General features: G+C 48.3%; 2 protein-coding genes across 12 annotated transcripts; one reads left to right on the top strand and one right to left on the bottom strand.

The window, feature by feature from the left end:
- The first annotated feature begins 291 nt into the window (after positions 1-291).
- On the top strand, positions 292-20335 carry LOC120961605 (CLIP-associating protein). Of its 11 annotated transcripts, none has more exons than XM_040385446.2 (21): positions 292-504; positions 4200-5349; positions 9362-10689; positions 10765-10952; positions 11444-11494; positions 12320-12550; positions 13192-13317; positions 13691-13711; positions 14157-14285; positions 14573-15018; positions 15087-15517; positions 15592-15835; positions 15912-15999; positions 16245-16337; positions 16508-16784; positions 16852-17048; positions 17134-17275; positions 17343-17517; positions 17608-17814; positions 17902-18026; positions 18103-20335. In XM_040385446.2, exons 2-21 carry the CDS (start codon positions 5158-5160, stop codon positions 18188-18190), a joined length of 4779 nt encoding a protein of 1592 aa, XP_040241380.1. In that variant the 5' UTR covers positions 292-504; positions 4200-5157; the 3' UTR covers positions 18191-20335. The 11 variants fall into 11 exon arrangements, with proteins under 11 accessions (XP_040241380.1, XP_040241381.1, XP_049463703.1 ...); XM_040385447.2 differs by lacking the exon at positions 292-504 and adding an exon at positions 718-887; XM_049607746.1 differs by lacking the exons at positions 292-504; positions 4200-5349 and adding an exon at positions 6757-6966.
- A 47-nt stretch (positions 20336-20382) lies between these two features.
- LOC120961606 (angiotensin-converting enzyme-like) lies at positions 20383-25075 on the bottom strand. The gene is made up of 4 exons (XM_040385458.2): positions 24245-25075; positions 23874-23961; positions 23605-23787; positions 20383-23525 (listed from the first exon to the last, which is right to left on the bottom strand). The coding sequence occupies exons 1-4, from the start codon at positions 24429-24431 to the stop codon at positions 21791-21793; spliced, it is 2193 nt and encodes a 730-aa protein (XP_040241392.2). The 5' UTR covers positions 24432-25075; the 3' UTR covers positions 20383-21790.
- Positions 25076-25311: the final 236 nt, after the last annotated feature.

Genomic DNA, 25311 nt, shown 5'->3' with positions numbered 1-25311 from the left:
AGGCGAAAGGCCATGAGAGTGACAAAATGCTGACAAATTTTTCAAAACGTGAGCTTATGTCACTTTTTTGAGCTTTTGGCTGTTGACAAGCAATTTTGACAAAGTTGAAATTTTTTTCAACATTTTGTCACCTCCGTGGCCACGCGCTATTTCGCTTTTACTTCTTTTAACTCAGTAAAGTTTGGAGTTTTAACCTACCGAAAACTACCAATAAATTTTAAAGCGCCTACCGAAAACCGCTAAAATAATCTGGCCACACTGCGTACAGCGCACGCACACAGCCGCAACAGCGCAAGGGAATGCTGCGTACCTAGAGTGTGCAAGCGACGGAAACTCGAAAACTAGCGCATAGTCCCCGTGTGTTGGTCGTGTGCGTTTGCGAGCAAGAGGTTTGCAAGAGAGCTGTGAAGTGAAAAAATAGGTTGATTCTTGGATTGGCAAAATGTTGTCAATCGGCAGATTGCGGAACGGTTAAGCACACATTCAGCAAACCGGAAGAAAAGTGTAAGTTGTGCCGTGCTTTACCGCAACTCCTCGCCCTGCTCGGGAGCAAAAGAGACGCATCCGGATGGCGAAGGGTCGCACCCCCCGTGTGTGTGTGTGTGTGTGTTACGGAAGAAATTGTGTGTGGCTGATGGTGTGGTGGCATGGTGGAAGCGACGACGGTGGCCAACGCCAACAAGTTCTCCTTTCATCCAGAGTGAGCGCAGGCTGTGTTTGTGCTTGTGTATGTGTGTGTGTGCGTATGTGCGCGTTGAATGAGCAAGTTTTTGAAGTTTTTCCCAAATGTTGCTTTTCATTCATCGTGCGAAAGAAGAAGAGGAAACGCCGTACCAGCTCAAGATGACCCCTGCTGGATGACACGGCACCAAGTCAGCCAAGTTCCGGTCTGTGCAGCTGTGGAATGAATTTAGCTCCAACCCACGACTTTCGGTCACATCCGTGAAAGAACGTTCGCCCCCTCCCGCCCTATTGTTCCCACAGGCAGGCTCCTGTTGTTGTTGTTGCTGCTGCCGCTGGTGGCGAAGCCCCTTCAGCCCCAGCAGTGTGGGAAGATTTTGAGTTGCGTGATTTTTCCAATGCGGGCTCGTACGAGCATATGTGTGCGTGTGCATGCGTACGTGTGTGTGTGTGCGGACGTATGAGTTGTTGGCCAAAAGTGTGTGTGTGTACGTGCATTGTGTTGGCCCGGTGTTTCCGAAATGGTACACTCCGTCAACCAGCCGTAGGTCCGCGTAGCGAATTTTGGGCGAGATGGTGATGGATCGAATGTGTGTGCATGTGTGTGTGTGTTAGTAAATTTGCGAAATTTCACTCGCCGCTGGTGTGTTGTTGTTGGTTTGGTTGTCCATAGACGGCCGCCCATATTATGACGTCGCAACAAAGTTGGCTGAGATGTTGCTGTAGAGCTGTGCCTTGGTGCTTAAAAACATGATAACCATTGATGTGCTGGCAGAAATGAACAGAAATCATTGTAATCGCACTCCCTGGAAGTAAATGACTCCCGACCGTCATTTGCCAAGAGGGTGGAAAGTGGTTGTGTTTATTCGCTTGCTCTCATTCGTTTGTTGACGATGAAAATCAACCCAAAGTGCCAAATAGAGTCATTTTTACAACAATGGAGCAGTAGAGGAGTGGAGAGTGAAATTTTGGAGCCGCTAATCAAGATGGTGGTCCAATTCCCACCGACCAACCCCTGGCCGGGGGGTTTACTGCCTGGAAAAGTCGCCTCTGGAAGCATAGGGCCAAAGAGAGTTGCGCTGGAGGAAACCCTCTCAAACCCTCGACTCCTCTCCTTCCCACCGGGATGTTGTGTTGATGTTGTTTTTCTTTTCTTGTTTTTAGGGAAAGATGGAAAGTAACCAACGAACATGTGGTGTGGAGTGCTGGACAAGTCGTTTTAATGCCTACAAGTCCAACGATTTCCATTGATTGTTTTTGTCTTTTTATCGTCATGGAAAAAAAACCCAAAGCGAAAAATCAAATGTTGCGAGTTAGACCATTCCGCTGTACGTCACAAAACGCATTAGAACACCGCACAACACATCAGTCTCATCTGGCACGGTGGTGATGATGTCCGCCGTCCCCCTATCCGGTGTTTTGTTTTATTTAGCAATGAAGTGGAGAATGTGTGGCAAAGCTGAAAGCAGCAACATGGGACCATCAGCTAACAAATAAAAAACACACACAACATTGTGTGCAAATTGCCCACTTTCCACCCTACACGCTGCCCTTTTCTGCACCCCACAGTCGTAGGGGTTTGCGTAGTGAATACACGGCACAGTGCGTGCGCGTGTGAGTAGGCAGCCGCATGCAGCGCGCGCCCCAAACGGGCCAATAAATGGAGCACGGGTTGCACTAACACACTGGCACGCCCAGAGGCCACCTCTGCCGAACTGCCTCCCTAATGCCCGCCGCGAACAGTGCAAGGCAAAGGGGGAGGGGGCGGTTGTCCCAAGGAAGAGTTTAGCCCCACACACGCGCACACAGTGACGGCCTCCTTCGATGTTGTTATGTAGCAGTTTCTGCCCTTGCAAATGCGTTACCGCGAAGGAGAAGGAGACGGTTTGTTGCTGTTGTGTCGTGGGACTACGTAATATCCCGGAATAAATTTGCACACGCAGGGGGTAGGGTGAACGACGGTATGAACGACGGGGAGGAAATGCCCTTTCACGCCAAAACTCCACAAAAATGTCCCTTTTCAAGTGCAGGCTTGTCAACATTGAATTGTGGTCACTGGCAAGTAGCAAGTAGCCTCTGCATGGGACTCGGCAAACACATCTTCTTCCACGCAAACACGCACGCACACACGCGCGCGCAGTTCCGTTTTGACTGGTTTGACAAGGTTGTGTGACTTTGCTTTATGCTACAGCCCCCCCTGCTCCCCGCGTGAGCGGCGTGATGCGTAATCGAAATGTAAATATTTATTTCCAACGATTAGATCATTTCTGAAGATTGTCAAAAAAAAGAACCACCAGTGTTGTTGCGGCACCACCACCACCTCGCGCGGAAGCAATGTCACGACGACGGTGTCTAGTCTGCTGCCACTTTGGTACGTCTTTTCGGCGAGTCTTTTCGGCTATACCTTAGGTACACCATCGCCGTTATCGTTGATAGGAGTTGATGAGCAAATTAGAGGCCAGCGGGCTGTAAAAAACACCTTCGATGGAGATATATGACCGAATCGTTTGCTGATGAGCGGGCAAGAGGCTCGCAAAGGTGAAATGACACGAGGTGTAGGTGTCGTAATTATCAACTTCAATTGCAACTGGCCTCCAGAATGGGTTGGGAGGAAGGCGGATGTTCAGTTTTTTTTTATGTCTAACGGTTTGATGTTTTGATCTTGCCCCTGTGCCCAGTTCCAGCGGACGATAGAAGACCATAGGTTAATGGGTTTCAGCGGTTGTTTTTGTTCACCTTGATTGTTGTTTAGCTGATGATGCAATGGCCGTATCACAACACATGAAACAAAAACAGTTTAAGAGCGATATTCTTGAGTGAACAGATTATTTTAACCAGTTTTGTCAGATTTTTTGGTATAGATTTTGACCTGATATGCAAATTCCAAATTCTAGATCGATCTTGCTAGTTGGAAGGTTGTATAATAGAACCCCCGGAGAGGCATGCGGATAGTTTTGGAATTTAAAATGGGATCTCTGCCAAAAGTTAGGCCGAGCTGTGCACTGTTGGGTGTGGAAGTCGTTCCAACTAGGTTACTGATATGTGCCACACACTATCAATCCCTTTGGACCCCAAAGCTTTGGAATTGGAATGGAATTTGGTAGATTTTGCGCAAAACTCGATGACAAGAATTATGACAGCGTTTTAATTAGATTAGGATTGGTATTGAGGTATCGGACATTGGTGTACTGAAATTCTTACAAAAGCATGTGGTATTTTGTAATTGAAATGTATGGCTGACGTCACATAGGGTTACTGTAGAGTTTCTATTGACTCCTTGGGGGGACAGTAGAGCTATTTTGATCTCGTTCCAGAAAATCCATATAACTTTTGGCAGGAGCAAGTCAACGAAGCTGATTATGCGCTTCCATTCGTTCCATTCGTTTTTTCGCAATATAACATTACTAGTCATTACTAGTCTTCACAAATATTTGTGGAGTTGCATGTCTATGATTGATTTAGTCTTGAAATTGTTACCCCCACACTTAATATTCTTTCCATTTGTACTATCTTCACAGCAACCGCTTTGTTTATCTTTCTACATTTTCAAAAGTGAGCATTTTCTTCGCCACCGCTACTGCTAGCCTGTTGCCAATGATGCCGAAGAATTTACAGTAAGCGAAGTGAAGTGAACGATCCGCGTGCGAATGTGACTCCCGTGACGAATTGTTTCGCCAAAATTCCTTTGTAAAGAAAAATAGCTCCGCTTCCAGGGGTCCGCGTGTGTGTGTTTAGATATTTGGCACGGCACGGCAAGGTGAGAAAGTGAGAGTTGGAGAGTCGATGACAAGTTCCAGATCTGGCCGCCGTGGGTTGAGATTTGCACGAAAGTAACAGATTGTAATAAAAATACCCCGACAGAGTGCAGAGAGGAATACAGCAAGATTACTTTGGCGAAGAAGACGACAAGTGCTTTCCTCCGTGTGTGTGTGTGTGTTTTCAGTGTGTTTTCCGTGTGTGTAAGCGTGCGTCGTGATCGTTCGGTGTTTCCGGGTGGGAAACATTCACCCCTTACAGAACAAGACCGTTGCAAGACGGCAAGCTTAAAGGCATGAAAAAGTATCAATGGATTTATTAGTGAAACGAAGAAGAAAGAACGAAGAGAAAAGAGAACCCCGAACCGCGTGGAATCAGTGTGGTGTGAAGAGTTCATTGAATAAAATAGTCAACCGATCGCTTCGGAGAATTGGAGATATAATTATGATCGGAATTTGGTGTTGAATTGAACTCAACCATCAGCAAATCAGTCACAACAAAAGGAAACAGCGTGTGTGTGTAGGAGAGAGAAAGAGAGAGAGGCCACGAAAGGTACACTTTCGTGTCCGTGGGTGGGTGGTCTGTTAACGCAGTGTTATCCATCAATCAACGCAAAGAGAGTCGGTACAGTAGAAGGCCGTCAACCCACAACACAAAAGGATCTGGAACGCGCAATTCGAGGCAAAGGACGCACACCGTACTACACCTGCGCGCACCAGGATGGCGTACCAAAAGCCGATCGACATCGACGGCTACGTCACGCAGATGGCGAAGGCGGACATGCGCGTGAAGGCTCAGCTGGCCGAGGATCTGGTGCTGTATCTGAGCGATTCGGAAAACTCGATCGAATGTACCGACCTCGGGCTGCTCATCGACGGGCTGATTCCGTGGATGACCGGAAGTCACCATAAGGTAGGTTGTTTTATTGCGTTGTCTCTTCCTGTTTGTGTCTCAACCCCCTCCTCCTCTCACCCTACCCCGTACGGTTGGTTGAATTAACGGGCGCGATAGTTCGATCCAAATCGGGTTCGATCCGTCGTGCTCGGTCTGATCGTTTGTGGAGGTTTCTCCAAACACAACCACCACACACACAGTCAGCGAACAGACCTGTGCCTGGTTTGACAAAGAAAAATGAGAAACATTTTAATGAACAGCGCACCTTTTACGTGCTCGGCGACGAACGGGTGGTGTGCGTGTGTGTGTGACTGTAGCTCCAGTCCGGTGACGATTATGGCCACGACGATGACGCCAAAAAAAGGCGAGACACGGTCTCTGTCCCTGGGGCCGCGACTGCTACTCTCTTTCGTTACCTGGCCAGTGATTAGAGAGAGCATCCCTCCCCGGCTGGTAGAGAGAGACAGAGAATGAGAGGGAGCAATAGGAAGACGGTGTTACGGGCGGTAAGAACCTTGTGTCACCGGTACAAGGGTGGCGTGGAGGTCGTGTGGGGGCCACTTTCCGCATTTAGCCTACCCACACACACACACACACACACTCACATGACTTCCCCAGTGTCATTGCACACGCGAACAGTGAGAGACTTAACCTAGCAGGCGGGTGGTGTAGGTTCCACACTGTCCACAGAGGACCGTCAAAAACTCATTGCAAGCTAGCTCTTCGTGGTTCTACGCTGCCATATGGTTGAAGTTGGTCAAAAAAGTCATGCCGATTGATCGCCGTGGGGCTCTGCTCTATACGGTGGTACACCTGCGCCGCCACCATCACGATGCTATAACGTCCTTTTAACCTTTGCGCTCGCCCTGTGTCCAAGTTTAGTGCGCGGTTGCCTGCGATGGTGAACCTCCCTGAACCGTGCACGCGTACACTTGCACAGCGAAGGATTAATAAACCTCTCTAGTGCTTAGTAGCCACAGAGAAAGATGCAGTGCACTGCCTGTACGTACGAATGTGAATGGAATTGCAATAAGCCGTTGGTATGAGTTTGTGGTGGACATATAATGAAGCCTTTGGCACATATCACTTACCAAACGGCGCCGATGAGGTCAGTTGCAACGTATCGAATTTTATGACCAAACCCTCCACCGGGCATGTGGAGATGAGGTTGACTCGGTGGGGGGATTAACACTGCATCTCTGTTTACCGTTCCGAGTCTTCGAATGTGTTCATGAACCCATGTTCCGCTCATTTTCCTCGCACGGCCTGAAACGAAGCATGTTTTTATTACACGCTCTTTTGAAAATATTGTCAATAAACTGTACAACTAACGACAAAATGGCGCAAAAATGAGTTTCCGTTGTACTGGGAGCGCCCGAATGGCCCTACCGGCCTGTGACGACACATGGGGCACTGCTTACTGGGATTTGATCCGAGATCATGCTCTGCAGTGTGTGTGTCAAACGAGCAGCCCTTTTAATTGTGCATTTTCCCCATCGCAGTAACCTTCCACATAACGAACTGTCGTCCAAAATATTCGTTTGCCTGACCACGATAAACCCCAATTCGAGTGAATTCTTGTCGTTGGGCTATCCGCTTGGAATTTACAAACATTTTCTTCTTGTGGAATTAAAAGTTAGTATATTGTTGTGTCCTCCATATAGAAAAAAAACAACAACGCACCTCTCCAGCTCCAACACTTGGCGCGGTGGTGTACCGACTCTGTGTCTCTGCTGTGTGTAGAGGATGTTGGCCTTCGCGCGATGGACAAGTTACTTAATCGAATCAGTTTTTTTTTTAAAGTGAGCAGCCAGTAACACGCTGCCGTCATCCCACCCCCGGCCGGGCGCGCGTCTGTGTGTAGGCGCTAACCGCGGGCTAAAGTGGGTTCATTTGATTTTGTGTGCGCTCTCCGGGCCGACAGCCGAGAACCTGAGGCGCTCACCTCCCCCCGAACATGCCCGGTGGTGGTGAACGGCAATTCTTGGAAAGTAGATAGCAGCAAACCCTCCGAACTCGCCCCCGTTACGCCATCCTGGTCGGAGGGAGAAGGTGTTCCAGCGGCGTTGTAGAACCTTTTATGATACGGAACACTATTTTTGGAGGTCCAATTCCCCGTCATCGTTGTCCGTCCGTCCGTCCTTGATAAGCTATCTAGAATACAACACCTCGGGCCTCAACACGATAAGACGCGAAAGGGGAAAGGCCCCACGGGGAAGCCGCACGAGAGGAGGGGGGATTTTGCCTTTTTTCTAAAGGGAATGTTTTTGTTTTGGACGCTCCACATCGACACATCGATTTGTCGGCGGCAAGCGAGTGAAATTTATCAATATTGCCTAGACATGTTTCTGATTCGATTCCACGCGGGCGTGGCGGAATGTGTGTGCGTGAGCAGCGTTGTAGAGTAGCAGCAGTTCAATTTGATTGACTTTCGGGCTCTTCAGAAATATGTGCAACGCGCAATATCTTTTAATAATATTTTGTTTCACTCTTTCTGAGGCGTATTTTAGGGTTTCATGTCAAATCAGAATGCTTCACAAAAGAATGGAAGACACAACCCTTCAAGCTGGGGGGAGAGTTCATCGTTCACCGTCGTCTTCATCGTTGAAGGAACAAATCCCCCCGAGATCACCGGGAAAGAAGAGGGAGGAGGAGAGGGAGTTGTGTTCCACACCCGTAACCTAAAAAACCATTTTCGTCACATATGAATGACGCCCAACCCGTCGTAACCGCAAGGAAGATCGAAGATTGTTGTCTTCCAGGCAGGCAGCAGCAACAGCAGTAGCATTAACGCGCACGATGGTCGCGGGTCATCGATCGCATATCCCGAGCGCATCCGTCTGTTGGAGAAGGAAGAGAGAAGCAGGTCGGCGACTATACGCCGCCACTGTACGATTTAAAGGTTTTTTTTACGATATTTTGCACCACTACCATTCGCGAAGCAAAAGATCGTATTTTATAAATCAAACCAAATGGAGGAAGGAGCCCAAGGGGAGAGAGCACTGCTGCAAACGATTAGAGAATCAGCAGCCGCTCCGTTGCAACGGGTGGTGCAATAGTGTGGTGCGCGCACTGTTTTACGGCCTCCCAACTCGAATTGGTTCAATTGAAGGAAATGGCCGGTTGTTTCTTTAAACTTGCGGCCCGGACCCAGTGCACGCGCGAGTGTGTATGTGACTTGTTTAAGCGCTCATCTTCATTAGGGGAGCAGCGCGCACGTTTGAACAATGATGATGCGCGCAATCGGAGCACGGGGAATGGTACTTTCGCTGAATGTACGAAATTTCGCTGTGAAGACGGCGGGCTGTGTCACTGCGATTGAAGCGCAGTACTCCCACATGCCCCCCCCCCCCCTCAAATTGTCCGCAATAACCTTTTTGTGCGCAATTTTGATGAGGTCGTCCCATCCTAGGCTACGGCCGGTAAAAAGTGGTCAATTTTTGGTGGGTGAAGATGGGAGAAAGTTTTAATCGCAGCCAAAAATCGTTCATTTAGGTCTGAATTGAGTGTTCCTCCATGCCGTTCCATACCGCGGGTGGTTGATTGCCAAACGACGCACAAACCACGCGCTAATGGATTAGGAATTTGGTCGAAATCTTAAATCAGTTATCAGCTAACATGCTGTTGCTGTACTGCGGTCACCATCCATCCATCCATCCATCCGGTTGCGATAAAAATCAAACTAACTTGATGCTCATCGTCTTGTTGGTCGTTATCTACTACTACAACTACTAGCCGCAAAGTAGCGCTGCGGCGGCAAAGGCACAAATGGTTTATCTTTATTAACATGACAGGCACTGATAAATGAGGTTCGGGTGCTAAGATCAACTGTTAGAGGGGCGCTCCAGTTAGAAGGGGAGAAATATTATCCAACCAGTACTTGAGTCCCTTATTCAAGGGTGGAATTCATTAAAGAGTTCATTAATGCTGCATCTTGTGGGTTCTTTTCCCTCCCATGCGGGGCTTAAGTTTAATTACCATTAAATCGAGATTAATAACAATGAATTCCCACTCTCCCTCCATTTTGCAGATCGCACAGCGCGCCCTGGAAGCGTTTACCGAGCTGATCGTTCGCCTCGGCCAAGACTTTAACGCGTACACCTCGACCATCCTGCCGCATGTGATCGATCGGCTCGGCGACAGTCGCGACACGGTACGGGAGAAGGCACAGCTCCTGCTGCACAAGCTGATGGAGTGCCGTGTCGTGGTGCCCCAGTCGCTGCTGGACAAGCTGAGCGTCTGCTTCAAGCACAAGAATGCGAAGGTGCGCGAAGAGTTCCTGCAGACGATCGTCAGCACGCTGAACGAGTACGGCACACAGTCGCTATCGGTGAAGATGTACATCCCACCGATCGTCAGCCTGCTCGGCGATCCGGCGCCGACGGTGCGCGACGCCGCGATCCAGACGCTGGTCGAGATCTACAAGCACGTCGGCGACAAGCTGCGCGTCGATCTGAAGAAGCGCGAAGTGCCGCCGACCAAGATGGCCATCCTCGAGCAGAAGTTTGACGAGACGCGCAACGATGGGCTGCTGCTGCCGTCGGCACTGCAGGCAGCCCCGACCGCCGCCGGCGGTGGTGGACACGATGAGCTGGACCGGGCCGCGGTCGTCGAGCGGCCAACGCGGCTGGTGAAGCGCACACCGTCGGCCACGCCGCGCAAGCCGCTGTTCGAGACGCAGACGGCCGGCTCGGGTGATCTGCTGCTAGCGGCGGGCGCCGTCTCGGCCGAGGTGTTCGAGGCGTCGTTCGAGAACGTGCCGCAGCTGACGATCTTCTCGCAGCGCGACATGGACGAGCACATGAAGTCGATCAACACGCTGATCGGCGACAACCGGGTGGACTGGGAGAAGCGGGTGGAGGCGCTGAAAAAGATCCGCTCGCTGCTGATGATCAACGTGCAGGGCTCGCCGGCCTTCGTGCAGCAGCTGAAGGACCTGTCGATCGCGTTCCTCGACATCCTGAAGGAGCTGCGCTCGCAGGTGATACGCGAGGCGTGCATTACGCTCGCGTACATGAGCAAGGTGCTGCGCAACCGGCTGGACCAGTTCACCATCTACATACTGCAGGAGCTGATCAATCTGATACAAAACTCGGCCAAAGTCATCTCGTCCGCGGGCACGATTGCGCTCAAGTACGTGATACGCTACACGCACGCGCCGAAAATCATTCCGATCCTGACGCAGAATCTCATGCTCTCGAAATCGAAAGACATCCGCAGCACGCTGTGCGAGATGCTCGGCCTACTGTTCGAGGAGTGGCCGACCAAAACGCTCGAAAAGCACAACAGTCTGCTGCGCGAAGCGCTTCGGAAGGGAATGGTCGATGCGGACAACGATGCGCGGCGACACAGCCGATGGTAGGGATAGAGGGGCTCGAGTTTGGGAGGCTTCTACTCCTTCCACTACTAACGCGCTTTCTCCATCCGTTGCAGTGCGTTCTGGAGCTTTCGGCGCCACTTCCCGGACCTGGCGGACAACCTGTACGGGTCGCTGGACATTTCGACGCAGCGCGCCCTGGAGCGCGAGCGGGATAATCTCGGAACAAACGGTACCAACTCCATGAGTGTTAGTCTACGTGGCAGCAACAGTAGCTTGAATTCTGTCTCTGGTGGGGTGATAAGTATGTGTTCAATGTCATTTCTATCTCATTTTCCACACCTTCCTCATCCTGGTTCCATCTTTGCTTCCTCACATTTTGGCCATCCCATGGATAGCTCACATCGACGCCGCTGAGAAGTTCACCTGTGTCTGCTGTGTAAACGTGTTGCAGATTGATTCCTCTTCCATTGACATTGAGTAGAACTCGATTGCACAGCTTTGTTCCTTGCGTTTCAAATGTGTTCTCCTCCTCGTGTCCAAGTTTGAAAAATTTTCCTCCAATTCCCCCCCCCCCCCCCCCTCTTCCTCCACAATGGAATGGACTAACCTCCACAGAGCTCTCATCCTCCAGCTCAACAATTCATCTCTGTCGTTTTTACTTTTCTTTCATACACTCCCACGATGCAACAACACTCTTCATCGCAAATGGCAACTACTCACGATGCGATACAATCATGCAATATCCAAAACAAAACCACCACCCTCCTCATACCAAATACGCTCCATAAACAGAACGAAGACAATCGTCCGGGCTGCGAAGTCCCGCGACCGCACAACCTCCAGGTAATTCGGCAGAGGATCACGGCGTTCGGAAACTGCACTGCACTGATAGCTAGCTCCTTTGATTAGAGAGTGCCAAAAGCCCTGCTTTGTACAGCCTCTGTCTGTCACGTTTCCCTCTTTAGTTTGCTGGAGTAATTTACCCCGCTTCTCTGTCCCTGTTTCTTGCTGCAACCTTATTATTGTTTCCTTTTACACACACTCTATCAATCCTATTTTTGCACCGTTTCCGTTTTATCTTTTGCGCCAAAGGATTCTTTTTAAATTATAGTTTATAGTTCTTTATAAACCATACCGCTTTTGAAGTTCTGTTTCGTTTCTTAATTGCGTAAAAGCGATAATAGTGTTAATGCGTTCCATTCCGCGTTTTGTGTGTATCGCTTTTGTTTGTAGTTACATTTATTATGGCGGTTCTTTAACCTTTTAAGTCTATTATCACATTTGAGTTCTACCTTTGGCTTCTTCTGCTTGCACAATGAATCTTGCCCTCGTTATGTTCCCTTCCTCTCTACAGTGTAGAACCGCACGCTACGGCATTAAATCTCGTCTCGACTTACTCACTTACTATCCATAATCAACTGATCGTAATGGCATTTGTCTTTTCTCTTTCACGCTGTCTATCTTCTCGTGCCCTGTCTGTGGGTTTGATTGAACTCATCCTACCTTCTTTCCATCTGTTCAACTGCTAACAATATGCAACAAACGAATCAATCGATCAAAATTGAAACAAACCGTCCGCCAAAAACAAAATAACAAAAAAAAACCCGATTGGCCACCATCATCACGCACGACAACGCACCCACTACCCACTACTGACTGGCGCAACAGTAAGCGCCACGAGCGTCAGTACGGAAAACCTCACCACGGTCCCGGGAGCCTCGTCATCGGCATCGTCGGCTGGCTCGACCCGCCTGCACCGGGCACCGTCGCTGCCCAGAACGTTGAATCGCAACCGGAGTGGCATACCCGTGGCGACCGCTTCCCGGGAAGCAGCCAACGCCGCGAACCAACAGGCCCAGCAGCAGCTGCAGCAGCAGGCGCCGGCACTGGTTGCCCGAGGTTGTACCGAGTTGAAACGATCGAGTGACGATATGATTGATGTTTGTGGCCTTCTGTTGTGGTCCTAATTTTTCCCGTTCGAATCGAATGTTTTGTTTGCGAAATTCTTACGTTTTCTGAGGTTTTTTTTTTTTCTTCCGATGTGTGTACATAAAATTGGGTTGCGTTTGTTTGCTTTTTTGTTGTAGTCATGATTGGTTATATTAAAAGATTTCCTTTTTGTTTTGTGCGTCCTGTGCGTCCATCTCTGACGTGATTGTGTTTTGCGTGTAATAACGTTCTTCATTTGTCTCCTATCGAGTTACTAACATCCGCTTCCTTTCCGGTGATTATGTTTCCTTATTTCTTTTCTATGTTTAATATGTGTGCGTGTGTGTGCGTGTTTGTTCCTTGCGCTGCCGCATGGTCTTTGAAATGGTCAGAACAATGAATCAAGCCAATGCTCATTACTCAATACCACTCTGCTCATCTTCTTTTCTTCCAATCCTGCCGCCATATTCTCATGCCATTTGTGTGTGCGTGCGTGTGTGTTGTGCGCTTCTATTGTTGCACGATGCTGCTGCTGCTCTGCGCGCTCCTCCCCACACAACTAATTTATGCTGCTGCTGCTGCGAACGCGACCATAACATCAACAACAACAGCGGGAGCTGCCGGCGGGTTTAGGAGCGTGTCCGCCGTCGATACTGCCGCTGCCCAGCGGGCCCGGGCCAGGGCACAGTACTCTACCCTGGCACGGTTGAAAGTGACCTCCGGGACGGCGTCTCTGCGTAAGTGCGACCAGTGAATTGCGTGTTTTGTCGTTTTATGATTAAAATTATGCTTTGTTTTACATATTGATAAGGGCTTTAGAAGCTTCTAAGTTTTAGTTTAAGTCTTCTCTTTAACGTTTCCATCGACTAACGTTTGCCTTCTTATTTTGAATTCAAATATTGTGAAACCGTTTTCACTTGAATTGATCGCTGATTATCTGACCGAACCTACAACTGATTGCATGCGAATGTCTACCGTGTGTGTGTGTGTGTTTTAATGACGTGCAAACTAATCAATGAAACTGGCGATCCCAACAACTCTTCGTCTACGGTGATCGACACGACATGATCATGTGGCGTTTTGATATGGTGGTATGGTTGAATTAACTAGAAGGACATTACGCGCAACAAGGTAAGCTGCTGAAGGAGGGCGATTAATAACAGATTCTAAGACACATTTCTAAAGAATCCCACCAACATTCACGAGACACAGTACTATTTTGGAACATGGCATTACATTGGCATTTTTAAAATTATTTGCATGAGCTTTAGCTGCATGGTTTTGTAATTGGACTTTGGAAAAAAAGAGAATCATTCAAAAATATCTAGTTTTTATTTTGCTGTTTTTTTCTACAACTAACACTCACAACAATTTCAGTTCAAAATGTCATACCGTTTCGCGACGATAAGGTCAACTGAGCACAATGCGCTCTTAACACAAACAAACAATAAAAAAAAGCCATTATAGAACACGTTTTTTGTTTTATCTCGTTTCCCTTCACAACTTTACGATCTTCACCCGTTCGTAACACTTACGTGTGCTCTGTTTGTTTCTCGTTGTTTGTTTATTTCTTCAGCACGTGCTAAAAAGACACCGTCATCAGCATCCGCCACATCATCCTCCGCCAGCAACACGGCCACACCACAGCAACCTCCGACACCGGAGCGCAAGATCCGATCGAGGGCAGGAGTATCACAGTCACAGCGTAATTATCACCTCACACAAAACTATCGTCCTAACCTACTTCCTCGTCTTTCACCCTTCCTCCTCCCTCCATTTTCCATGTGCGCGATCATCTCTCTTGAAAGCGGGCTGGAAAATTAGCATCCTTCACTTGTCCACAAAAGCCTCTGTCACTTGTTGAGCGGCGACTTACCCTTGAACTAACATGGTTTGATTTTTTGTTGTTTTCTCTCTCTCTCTCTCTCTCTCTCTCTCTCTCTCTCTCTCTCTCTTTATTTCCTTCCTGCACTCTAAATTGCCCTTATATAGCAACATCCAGAAGTACGTCACCTTCGAGCAAGCTGCGTGACATGTACAGCGGCGTAACGTCCATCTATCGACAAACGGGCACGGTGCCGAAAAAGGCTCAGTCCGGCATTCCGCGCTCGCTGGCAAACTCTCGCGAAACTAGCCCAACCAGAACGCATACACAGTTCGGTTCGCTTCGTCGCACTGCCTATGGTACTAGCAGCCCCCGGCGACCACCGCTGAACCCGGGTCGGCCGGTGTTGGCACAGAAAATCCTGCAGCAGAGCCGCGAGGCGGAGAATGCGCTGGCCGACGCACTGTCGCCCGGGGATGAGCACGATATGCCTTGCAGTGATTTTGCCCGGTTGGCTCTGCACCGGAAGATCTCGCGCGATGAGTCCGATGAAAGTGAAGCCTCCTCGGTATGCTCCGAGCGCAGCTATGACAGTTATCGACGGGGCAATGATGTAAGTGTGCGCTTGGAGAGAGGAAACCGAACGTTCCATTACTGTTTTCTTTATTGCATTGTTCACAGTCTTTCTCGTGGAACGGTTCGCGCACGCGGTTAGACAGCTCACGACAAGTGATCGACGATATCGACACGATCATCCAGTTCTGCGCCTCGTCGCACTGGTCCGAGCGTAAGGACGGGCTGATCAATTTGACGCAATACCTCAGCGAAGGCAAGATGCTGACGCAGCAGCAGCTCCAGTGCGTGCTGGACCTGTTCCGCAAGATGTTCATGGATCCGCACATCAAGGTGTACGCCCTGTTCCTGGACACCGTCAACGAGCTGATTCTGTCGCATTCGAACGATCTGCAGGACTGGCTGTTTATCTTGTTGACCCGTCTGTTCAACAAGCTCGGCACTGACCTGCTCGGCTCGATGCATGGCAAGATCTGGAAAACGCTTCAGCTCATCTACGAGTACTTCCCTGCAGATCTGCAGCTCCAATGTGTCTTTCGGTACGTCATGTCATGTCACTAAAACCTGTCACTCGTGTGTGCTAAATTGTGCCGCTTTGAATATCGCTTCACAGAATATTAGTCGACAATGCGCAAACGCCGAACGTGAAGACACGCCAGGCGACGCTGAAATTTCTTTCCCAGTTGGCCACAAGCTACTGCACGGCTTCCCAGTTTGTCGTGCATCCACAAAACCAGCAGGTGGTGAACCTCGCGATCCAAAAGATCATACAGACGTCGCTTGATCAGAAGAGCATCGAGTTAAAGTCGCAGGCGCGCATGTGCATCGTGGCACTTTACAATTGTAATCCTTCACAGGTAGGATAGGGAGAGAGGAGGAGGCGAAGGTGGTCACACCGTGAACCGTTGCTAACTCTTTTCTCTTTCATTGCAGATGACTATGGCTTTAGCAAATCTTCCAAAACAGTACCAAGACACGGCGAAAATCTACATTCAACAGAACATGAGAAGAAGTACTTCAGGTATGGGTTAGAATCGGTGCTTGCGATAGCCGATCTAGAGTTTCATCTAGAATGTTAACAAATTACCTTCTTCCCAGCTAGTCTGTTTAACCTCCTCTACCGTTGTTACGATAAAATCATACACTTTTCCTCATAGTTAATCTAGCCGCTACACATTCTGAATTGTCAGCGAATGAATTGATGTCTTATTTTACTTTTGTACCATCCTGGCTTTCCCGGAACTCCTTTTTTTTTGGCTTTTATAGGAAACGATAGTCCATCATCTCCACTGTCGTCCTCGAGCCCCAAACCATTGCTTAGTCCTCAGCAGGGGCCGTATAGTTTACAGAACATCGCTAGTAAGTTACTTGTAGTTGTCGATTAGTTTGTACGCGTGACTTTCATCCGTCCAAATAATGTGTTGTGTCTGTTTCCCGACTGTGCTGTCTTTGTTATGCTCCGGGAACGGGCGGACCACGCAACTGACTGACGAAACTGATCGCTGTTTCTTCCTTCCACACAAACACAGGTCCTCGATCGCGACAGGCATCGGTTGAGGCAGCGGCAGAGTCGATGAACACAGAGGAAGTGTACAAGAACCTTCGCAAGACCACGGCCGAGATACAAAACTACAGCTTCGAGAGCAAGCTCGACCGTGATGCAAACAGTAAGGATTCTGGCATTAGCCAGATGGGCGAAACGCACATGATGCAATCGATGACAGTGCTGGACGGTGTCGGTGGCCACGGTGTGTACGGGCTGGCATCGAACGGCATGAACGGCCATATAGGGGGAGGACTAGGAGGGTGAGTTTGTCGTTTAGTGCAACTTGATTTGCTATTTGAATTTCACTAAAACGTTACTCTTTTGCAGGCTGGAAAAGGACGATTCATGCAACGGTTCCAAGACACAGTCAGCCACAACAACAGAGTCCAACACACCGGAAAACACCGTGCGGTTGGATGGTATGGATCTGGCCCACAAGACGATAGCACAACAGCAGCAGATGCTTCAGCAGCAGCGTCACCAAAGCTACAGCCGTGCCGAGAACGGTGAACTAATACTGGACAGTAAGTGTCGATCGAGTGAGGGTCGAGGATCGAGTTATAGGGCGCTGTGATTCACGACTAGCATATGTTACACTTGGTTTTGCAGAGGGTGTGAAAGAGAACGATGTGATCAAGGCTGCGATCGTGCTGACACTCCAGTCGGCACCGGAGACCACGAAACAGGTGCTAGAGAACCTGCAAATCTGCATCAAGCATGGTTCCTGCGACCTACCCATCAAGAATTTTAAGTAAGTAACATTGCAAATTGACAGTTTTGTATATTTTGTACTAAATTCGTTACCACTTTCCCTACAGAGCAATCATGAAAATGTTGCTACATCTGATGGAATCGCAGAACAACGATGTGCTGATCGCATCGCTGCACACACTCGGCCGTATCGTACGCAGCACGGAGATGAAAGCTTGCTGGAGCAACTTCCTGGAGCTGATTCTATTAAAAATAATAGACTGTTATAAAATTAGCAAAGAGGTATGGCACACCATCAATCCTTGCGACTCAAGTGTCCCTTGTTTGTTAATCTTCCCTTGTTTTGTTTTGGTTTGCCGCCGTCGTCTCCAGGTGTCACGAGAGATTGACATAATAGTGGTGAAAATTGCGGGCATACTTCCGCTGGACATTTCCGTAAACATACTGAATCCGGTGATTGCGACCGGCGAATTTCCGGCGAATCTGTGCGCCCTTAAAATACTTACCGAGCTGACGCAAAAGCAGGGCAAGGATCTGACCGATAATCACCTAGATTGTATAATGCCAAATGTAGCTAGGGTAAGTTATTGGGTGTGAATTTGAAGATGTCGTTGGTGTCATTCGAACCACACTACAAGTTTGGGTTATTTTTTCTGCTCGTAACAGCTCGCTGATGATAGTCAATCGATGGTACGGAAAGCGGCAGTGTTCTGTATCGTGAAGCTCTATATTGTGATGGGCGAAGAGAAAGTAAAACCAAAATTCTCCTTATTGAACGCGAGTAAGATAAGGTAAGTTGGTGGTGTCTTCTTTAGGCTTTGGGATGTTCATTTCGTTTTTAATAATTTTGTCCCCATTTCCTTACAGATTACTAAATGTGTATATTGCAAAGTCGATGGGCAGTGGCAGCAGTAGCAGTAGTAAGGGTGGATCGTCAACGACAGCAATGTCATGATCCAAAAACGCCAAGTGATTATTATTCAAAGGACGCAAATTTGCTAAATTGCTCTGTAAATTTCGTAGAAGCATCTCCGCTATCCAAGAGTAAAGTTATTTATAATCCTATACCTACCTACACGTACCCTTGACCGCAGCACCACCACCACAAACATCTTTCTTTCTGTGCGCTTTCACGCCTCGACTCTTTCACACTGCTGTTTCTGCTTCCCCATGCCATTGGCCGAAACCGTAACCGAAGTCCGAAGATCGATAAGACGTAATCCCTTTTATGTGTTTATGCGCGCTTCGGCGAGCAATGGTGGGAAAAAGGAAGAGCAAGAGAACGTTACAATAGACCGTGACTATAAGTTTGGTGTGCGGTGTGCGGTGTTAGCGTGTATGTCATGTCATGATGATATCCCCCTATCTGTATCCGGTTGTGCTGTAGGTAAAGCTGACTATTTAAGCTGTGAATTTACTCTCCCCCCCATCCATGCCTGTGTAGTGTATTCCTTCCTGGGCGAATGTGCGATTGTTCTTTTGTTTTACACTGACGAGCAACTGGCAACAACAGCTCCTTATTTTGCTACCTTTCATTTACACTGAAGCTAGTTTGTTTTTTTAACACCTTATTATAAAGTGAAAGAGCGCAATTATGGATGGAACAGAGAGGAGGGTGCAATTGTCATTGTTGAACAGCATTGTTAGGTGAAGAATTTGATGAGGAACATTTGATTGGACCAGAAGAACAACATGAACCCACTACTTGCACAAGCTACTGTTGCTTCGCGTGCAGTTTCAGCTCAACTGACGCGTTAACGCAAGTGTAGCAATTTGGCCAAAATCCGGAAATTGAAACCGTATCGAACCGTTTTAGTAGTATTTACGAAGAAAGTTTTGCTTAATAAAAAAAAAAAGATAACACGAACTACAAACAAAAGCTGAGCTGCAAGAGTGAGTGAGTGAAGTGTTGGAAAGGTGGAAAAAGACAAAGTAACTGATATGAATGCCTTTCCATCGCTTTTACGCTGCATAATTGTATGGCCCTCTTGGTGTAGGACACTCGACCGTATAGAAGAGATGATAGTAGTTGTGTAAGCAAACGCTGCTAATATGTCGCAATTTAAGCGTCAAGAGAATCTTGATCTTCGAACCGAAAGCCCATTCAAACACGTTCAAATGCGTGCACAGATACGGCTGAAAGCCGTCTAATTTTGCAATCGAGACGTGTGGCGCAATTTTGGTGTGTACCACCCATGCTGAACAAAAATGGTGTCGTTGACGATCAGTATATAAACTCCATGTCCCTAACGATTTGATATCATTCCAGAAGGATTTGGAGGAAGATGTGTGGTGTGGCTTGTGCTTGCAAAAACAAACAAGAAAATGAACAAACAAAAATTAAAATAAAAACGCTTTTGTGTAACCCTGCTCTGCTGCGCGCACCTGCGTCGCGATATGGTAGCTTCCGGCAATGATCACGACACGAATGTCGCGTACAATCTCCACACTATAACAATCGATACACGGTGAGAAGCACGCCTGCACGAAACAGAAGAACAAAAGAAGTAAATTAATGCAAACAAGTTATTAAGTATGTTAAACCCTTTTGTCTGATAAGGAATGGAGGATGGTGTGAAGAAGAAGAAGAAGAAGAAGAAGAAGAAGAAACATTACAAGAGAGAGAGAAAGACTACCTCTACTCGGGATGTCTAGTCGTGTAAACGTTAAGGGACGCGAGCAAATAATCGAGCGAAAAAAATCGTTACAATTGTAAAAATGTAAGAAAGGCAAAGAAAAATACACACACACACACACATCTACACACACTAAAGCAGACAAAAAATGTGTCCCATAAAGTGGTGGTAGCAGGATGCCCCTTTGGCGGTGTTTTAACAAAGCACCAAACGAAGCGAACGCCGCGTAATGGTAAAACAAAATCACACAAAATGTGGTAAAATTACATATTACACGAAGTAAAACAGCGCGGGCGGGCCACTAATGATAAGCGAAAAACGGCGCTACTGCGCTGAAGAGAAAGCGAAAGTACTAAAGAAAGGAAGAAACGAAAAACAGACGCGAAGTTTAACAATAACGATTAAACCCTTTATACTAATAAAGAGAAGAAAAGACGAAACGTTAATACAGAACACAGATATAACGACATTGGGTGAGGATGATTATTTTTTTACATGTTTTTTCTTATGTTTTCTTTCCGTTTCTCCGGATGGATTGAATGTGGAAAGATTATGCATAATTTGAGAATAATTTATTTTCGGTTTTAGTACTTATGTTATGCTTAATGTTCGTTATGTTTCGTAAGTTGTTTTTCGTTTTAGTTTTGAACGCCCATGCTGCTTGCTTCATCTATGTGCTGCTCCCGTGTGCGTTTGTTCGTGTTTGGTAAGTGTATTCTTATTATTTATCTTTATTTTTCTGTTTCTATATGATTTTAAATGTTTCTTCTTTATGTTATGTTTGCTTGAAAAAAGTTTATTTTTACATTTATTTCATTTGGGTTTGTTTTTGTATAACTGTTGGGTACTTTTCATACTGGACAGGTTCAAATATACCTAGCTTAAATCGGTTTCTTTGCTCGACTGTTATTCTGGTTGGTTTCGCTTTTTAAAAGAAAGACAAAGTAAAATTGACGAAAGTACGCTTAATGCTTTTTGTTGATCTGTAGGACGGCCCAGGAATTAGGATTGACTCATGTAAGGACTTATTTTTACTAAATTACAAACAGGATGTTTCCGTTATCTAAACGTTAAATATTGTACTGAAGGGTAAACATTGCTGACCACTGCTCGAAGCAATTAGGAAGGAATACATTCGATAACGTTAAAAGAGTAATTAAGAAAATTCCAGTAATGTAAAACATTTTGCGCCTATAGTTATGCTCCATTCTGCGCACAGTCAATCCTCAATCCAACTTCTCTCTCGCGCATTCCCTCGTGCTCCTTCTGTGTCTGCTCTGCGACAAGCTTTTACTGTTTCCATCTTTCACCGATTGATTGTTACTGCTTAGTTTGTAGACCACCGTTTAGCCGAAGTTTATTAGTGTGTGCAAGCGAAGAGACACTGTGCGTGTGTGTGTGGAAAACCACAGCACTAGAAATCTCCAAATTCGACGTTGTTGTTGAATGTGTTCCGCGCTACTGACGGGTCATTTAACCCCCTCCTCGTTAACACAGTTTAATTTTGCTAATTGCTGCAATACCAAAATGCCTGGAAGGAAATAAAGGAAATAAAAGCGAATTTTACCATTAGCCCTTGGCTTGCCCCCGCCACTCTTGTAATGGCCAAAAAGCCACAGCACAGCTGCTTGTGAGCGGGCGCGTGCGCTCCCACCAATCACAGGAGCGTTTAGGAGAAAAGGTTTAAAAATTGAGGTAAAACGAAACGTAATTGAACAACTATTTTGTTAACCAACTTAAAACAAGGTGTAAGCTACCTACTTATACGCACTCACGTACAAAACAGGGGAGGATTTAAACCAAAAGCGGCGGAAAAAGAACAAGAATAATAAATAACGGTTCCCATTTGTCAACCCAGTTCCAACCTGTGCGCGATATGATTTGCTTTGCGTGTTCGATTGTAGCTTTGTTGCCTTTGTTTAGTGTTCCCAGCCCACGGCGAGCCGATGGCGGGCGATGAATCGGTCCAAAAACTCGCTCAAAGGTTGATAGTACCGGAGCAAACTTTTGGCCGATATGTCCACCTCGCCGGTTAGCTTCTCCAGCACATCGGTCCAATGTACGGAGGATCCGAGGGCTAGTGCCTTCCGTAGCAGCTTGCCCGCTTTCTTCGAACCGTACAGGTCACAGCGGTGTAGTGGCATCGGAATTTCGTTGGCCGGATTAGTGACCGTACCGAAGAGTGCACTCCGACAGAGTCCCTCGTACAGCTGGTAGCTTAAAAAGCTGGCCAGAAAGTACCGCACAAAGGGTGTATTGTCGGAAAGGTGGTAAACAGCGGCCGGATCGAACAGTGGCACCCGCGCAGCGACGGACGACGGTGGACGAATGCCTTGCTGTCGTTCGAGCAGAAACCAGAAGTAACTGTTCGCATCCTGGCCGTAGTCGACGCTGCCATCGAAAATGTCCCACCGGTACTGGTCCATCAGATACTCGAAGGGAATGGTTGGCAGTTTCCCCAGCGCCATGCGCAGCAGGAATGCATAGTCGAATGAGTTTAGCGTGGCATCTGCACCACCAAACGCCAGCTCCTTCTCCGGTGCCATGTGTTTGGAGTCGAGCAAACCGAGACGGACGAGATGTTGCGGCGTTATGGCCCCTAAGTAGATGGCATCACCGAGCGCTTCCTGAAAAGCGGCCGTCGTACCATCGCTGAAAATGGTCGGCTGTTTGGCCGCTTCCATGTAGTACACGATGTGGCCCATCTCGTGCACGGTGACGTAAAAGTCTTGCGCTGCCGCCTCCGATCGTGGACACACGATCAGGCGGTAGTCGGACGCACCGTCGGCGTACATGTTGGCTGCCGTTCCGTGACACTTGCCACCATCGACACCTTTGCCGATGAGGCTGTGCTTCCAGAATTCGTCCGTCATGCGCGCTAGCCCGAGCGAGGCGTACAAATCTTCCGCCCGCCGTACAAGATCCATCGACGTCCAGTTCGCTTTGCCGAACGCTGCATCAAGATCGACCGGATGGGGGATAATGTCACGTCCGTACTGCGTCCAGCTGTGACTCCACATACCCCCGAGCAGATGGGCCGGAATGAGACCATCAGCATCGATGGAGGCCGCCTCGGCCGGATGCTTTTCGCGCACAAAATGGCGCACGACGGCGTGTAGCTTCTCGTAGAATGGTTTCACCTCGTGCCAGAGACGATCGACCTGAAGCCGTAGTTCGGGAATCTCTAGCTCCTCGCGCCAACATTCCCCGACATCGCGATGGTTCGCACCGCGCATACACCCAGCATTCATGAGCTCGATCAACCGTCCGTACGGTTGTCGCATCGGAGGCCCCACAGCCATACGCCACGATTCCCAGGCCCAGCGAAGCACAGTTTCCGGAGGAAGTCGACCCGAACACACACGATGCATTCCGTCCGATAGCATCAAGCGCTCCAGATCGGGCTCACCGGAGAAGCATTCCAGTTGCTTGGGTAACTTCGTTGGCGCCATGGCGGAAATGAGCTCCTGCGACGACTCTGGAGCGACGAAGGATAGATCCAAATGTCCCACACTAAGACCCGGATATTGGACGAACGTATTAGCCCACAGAACGGTTGCAGAAGGTCTTCCACGTTGTCCACAGTTCGCTGGAATGCACACTTCCGACTCGGTGTAGATGCGCTGAATGTACGAAAACAGCTGCGCCATTTCGCTGTAAAAGAGGAAATGTGGTCGAAAATGTGGTCGAAATGTATGTGTACGGTCAGTCACGGCTCCACCATTACACGTACCTTAGCTCCTCGGGGGTATTGCGTGGTCCACGGCACAGCAAGTAGTAGGCGCGATCGTACGGCCATCCCTGCTGGCGGTAGAGGGCGCCCTCGTCGCACGCTTCCTGCAGCCAGGCGGACTTCCGCTGAGCTAATTGAACCAAGCTCTCGAGCGTGAACTCCACACGGGATTGATGCTGTGTGCTGCCGGGAAGAGGGAAAGCAATCCATCAGCTTGTGGTATCGAGTCGGAACTAGCGCGTCCTTCCATCCAAGCATTACTACTGCACCTTAAATCCCATCCGTACTGTGCGGCCTCACGGTTGAGTGCGTGTAATTCCGCGTTCATGCGCTCAAACCACGCTTTCGCATCCGTTGCTTCAAAACATAGTGAGGGAGAGAGAGAAAGACACCAGGCGTCCCCATGTGGGTGGCCGTTAGGATTGAGGCAGAATAAAAACGGAAAGCACATATAATCCTGCAATTAATACACGGCCGTCACACGGAACACGGAATTCTCTCCCACACCCACCAACAGGGACAGGGACGGTTAATTTCGGCCTTATCACAACCTGCACCCGTACAACCCGAAATGATGATTATATGGCCCATCGTAAAACTAGGCGGCACTAATTAAAACACCCTCCGTGTACCTACGTACCATTTTCGAGGCGTGGCTGGGTGACAACGGATGGTAGAACGGTTAAAATCGGCAACAAGTACAGGACCACGTTTGAGGTGCACTTTTGTCCGTTGTTACGTGCCATCGCGATGCGAATGACCCACCGACGTGCCGTGCACACGCGCCAAACACCGACTGAACCCGTGGCGCAACGAACGGTGAGCATTTATACCGTTTGTCGTCCTCGGGGCAGACCAAACAGGCCGACCACCCACCGGTTGGCGCGAAGGCGACTCACTAAACGACGGACTGACTGCCAGTGGCCGCTCGTCCGTTGAGCGCTGTTGATTTCCCTAGAGCGCAAGGATACTCGATTTGTGCGTTCATTCGTGCGAGTGTGTGTGTATGACCATCATCGTCCTAGCATACACAGCGTGCATCAAGGATCGTTTGCTGTTACTCACTCTCACCGTTTGTTTCCTTCCCCGACGCACGGTGAATGTTTTGCCGGCTTTGCCTTTTCACAGAACGTTTGACGACAGCAGAGTTTGTTTGCAAAAATGTGTCCTCCCTATCCTCCAATCGTGTTTCGCGTGGAAAGGCTCGGTTCTGCTGAAGCTGAAAATGGTAATAACCGCCGCGAGGCAGCTTACACGCTGTCTAATCCACTCCCGCCCAACGCGTGTGTGTGTCAATGTAGTGGAATGGGGTGGAAAATAAATAACCGCTACATGGAAGGTTTTCCTTTTTTTGGGGGCCTGGAGCGCGAAAACAAACCGTTTTCACTTGAACATAGTAGCCTTGGCCGGGGTTGGTGTCATGGAAATGGGGAAGAGGGATTGGGATTGCATATTGCGTAGAATTTGCTTGCATAAAACTGACCTTTCTGATTTATAAAAATCCGCGCTTATCGATTTCCAATGCAGTTTTTCATTTTAAATGTGATATTCAAATAATAGTCAGTTTAGGTACTGTGGTCGAAATTTATACCTACATTTTTTCCTACTTCAACTAAGCTTCACAGCGTGCTAATCCAGCTTACTTGCAACTCCCCTTGACTACCAACGAAGTAGTCCGTTTTCCTGGAAATTCCCCCCACACGGGAA

This window comes from Anopheles coluzzii, chromosome 2, assembly GCF_943734685.1.
Source record: "Anopheles coluzzii chromosome 2, AcolN3, whole genome shotgun sequence".
Taxonomy (NCBI): Eukaryota; Metazoa; Arthropoda; class Insecta; order Diptera; family Culicidae; genus Anopheles; species Anopheles coluzzii.
The sequence above is the reverse complement of the archived record's forward strand: the minus strand, read 5'-3'. Positions and strand labels throughout refer to the sequence as shown.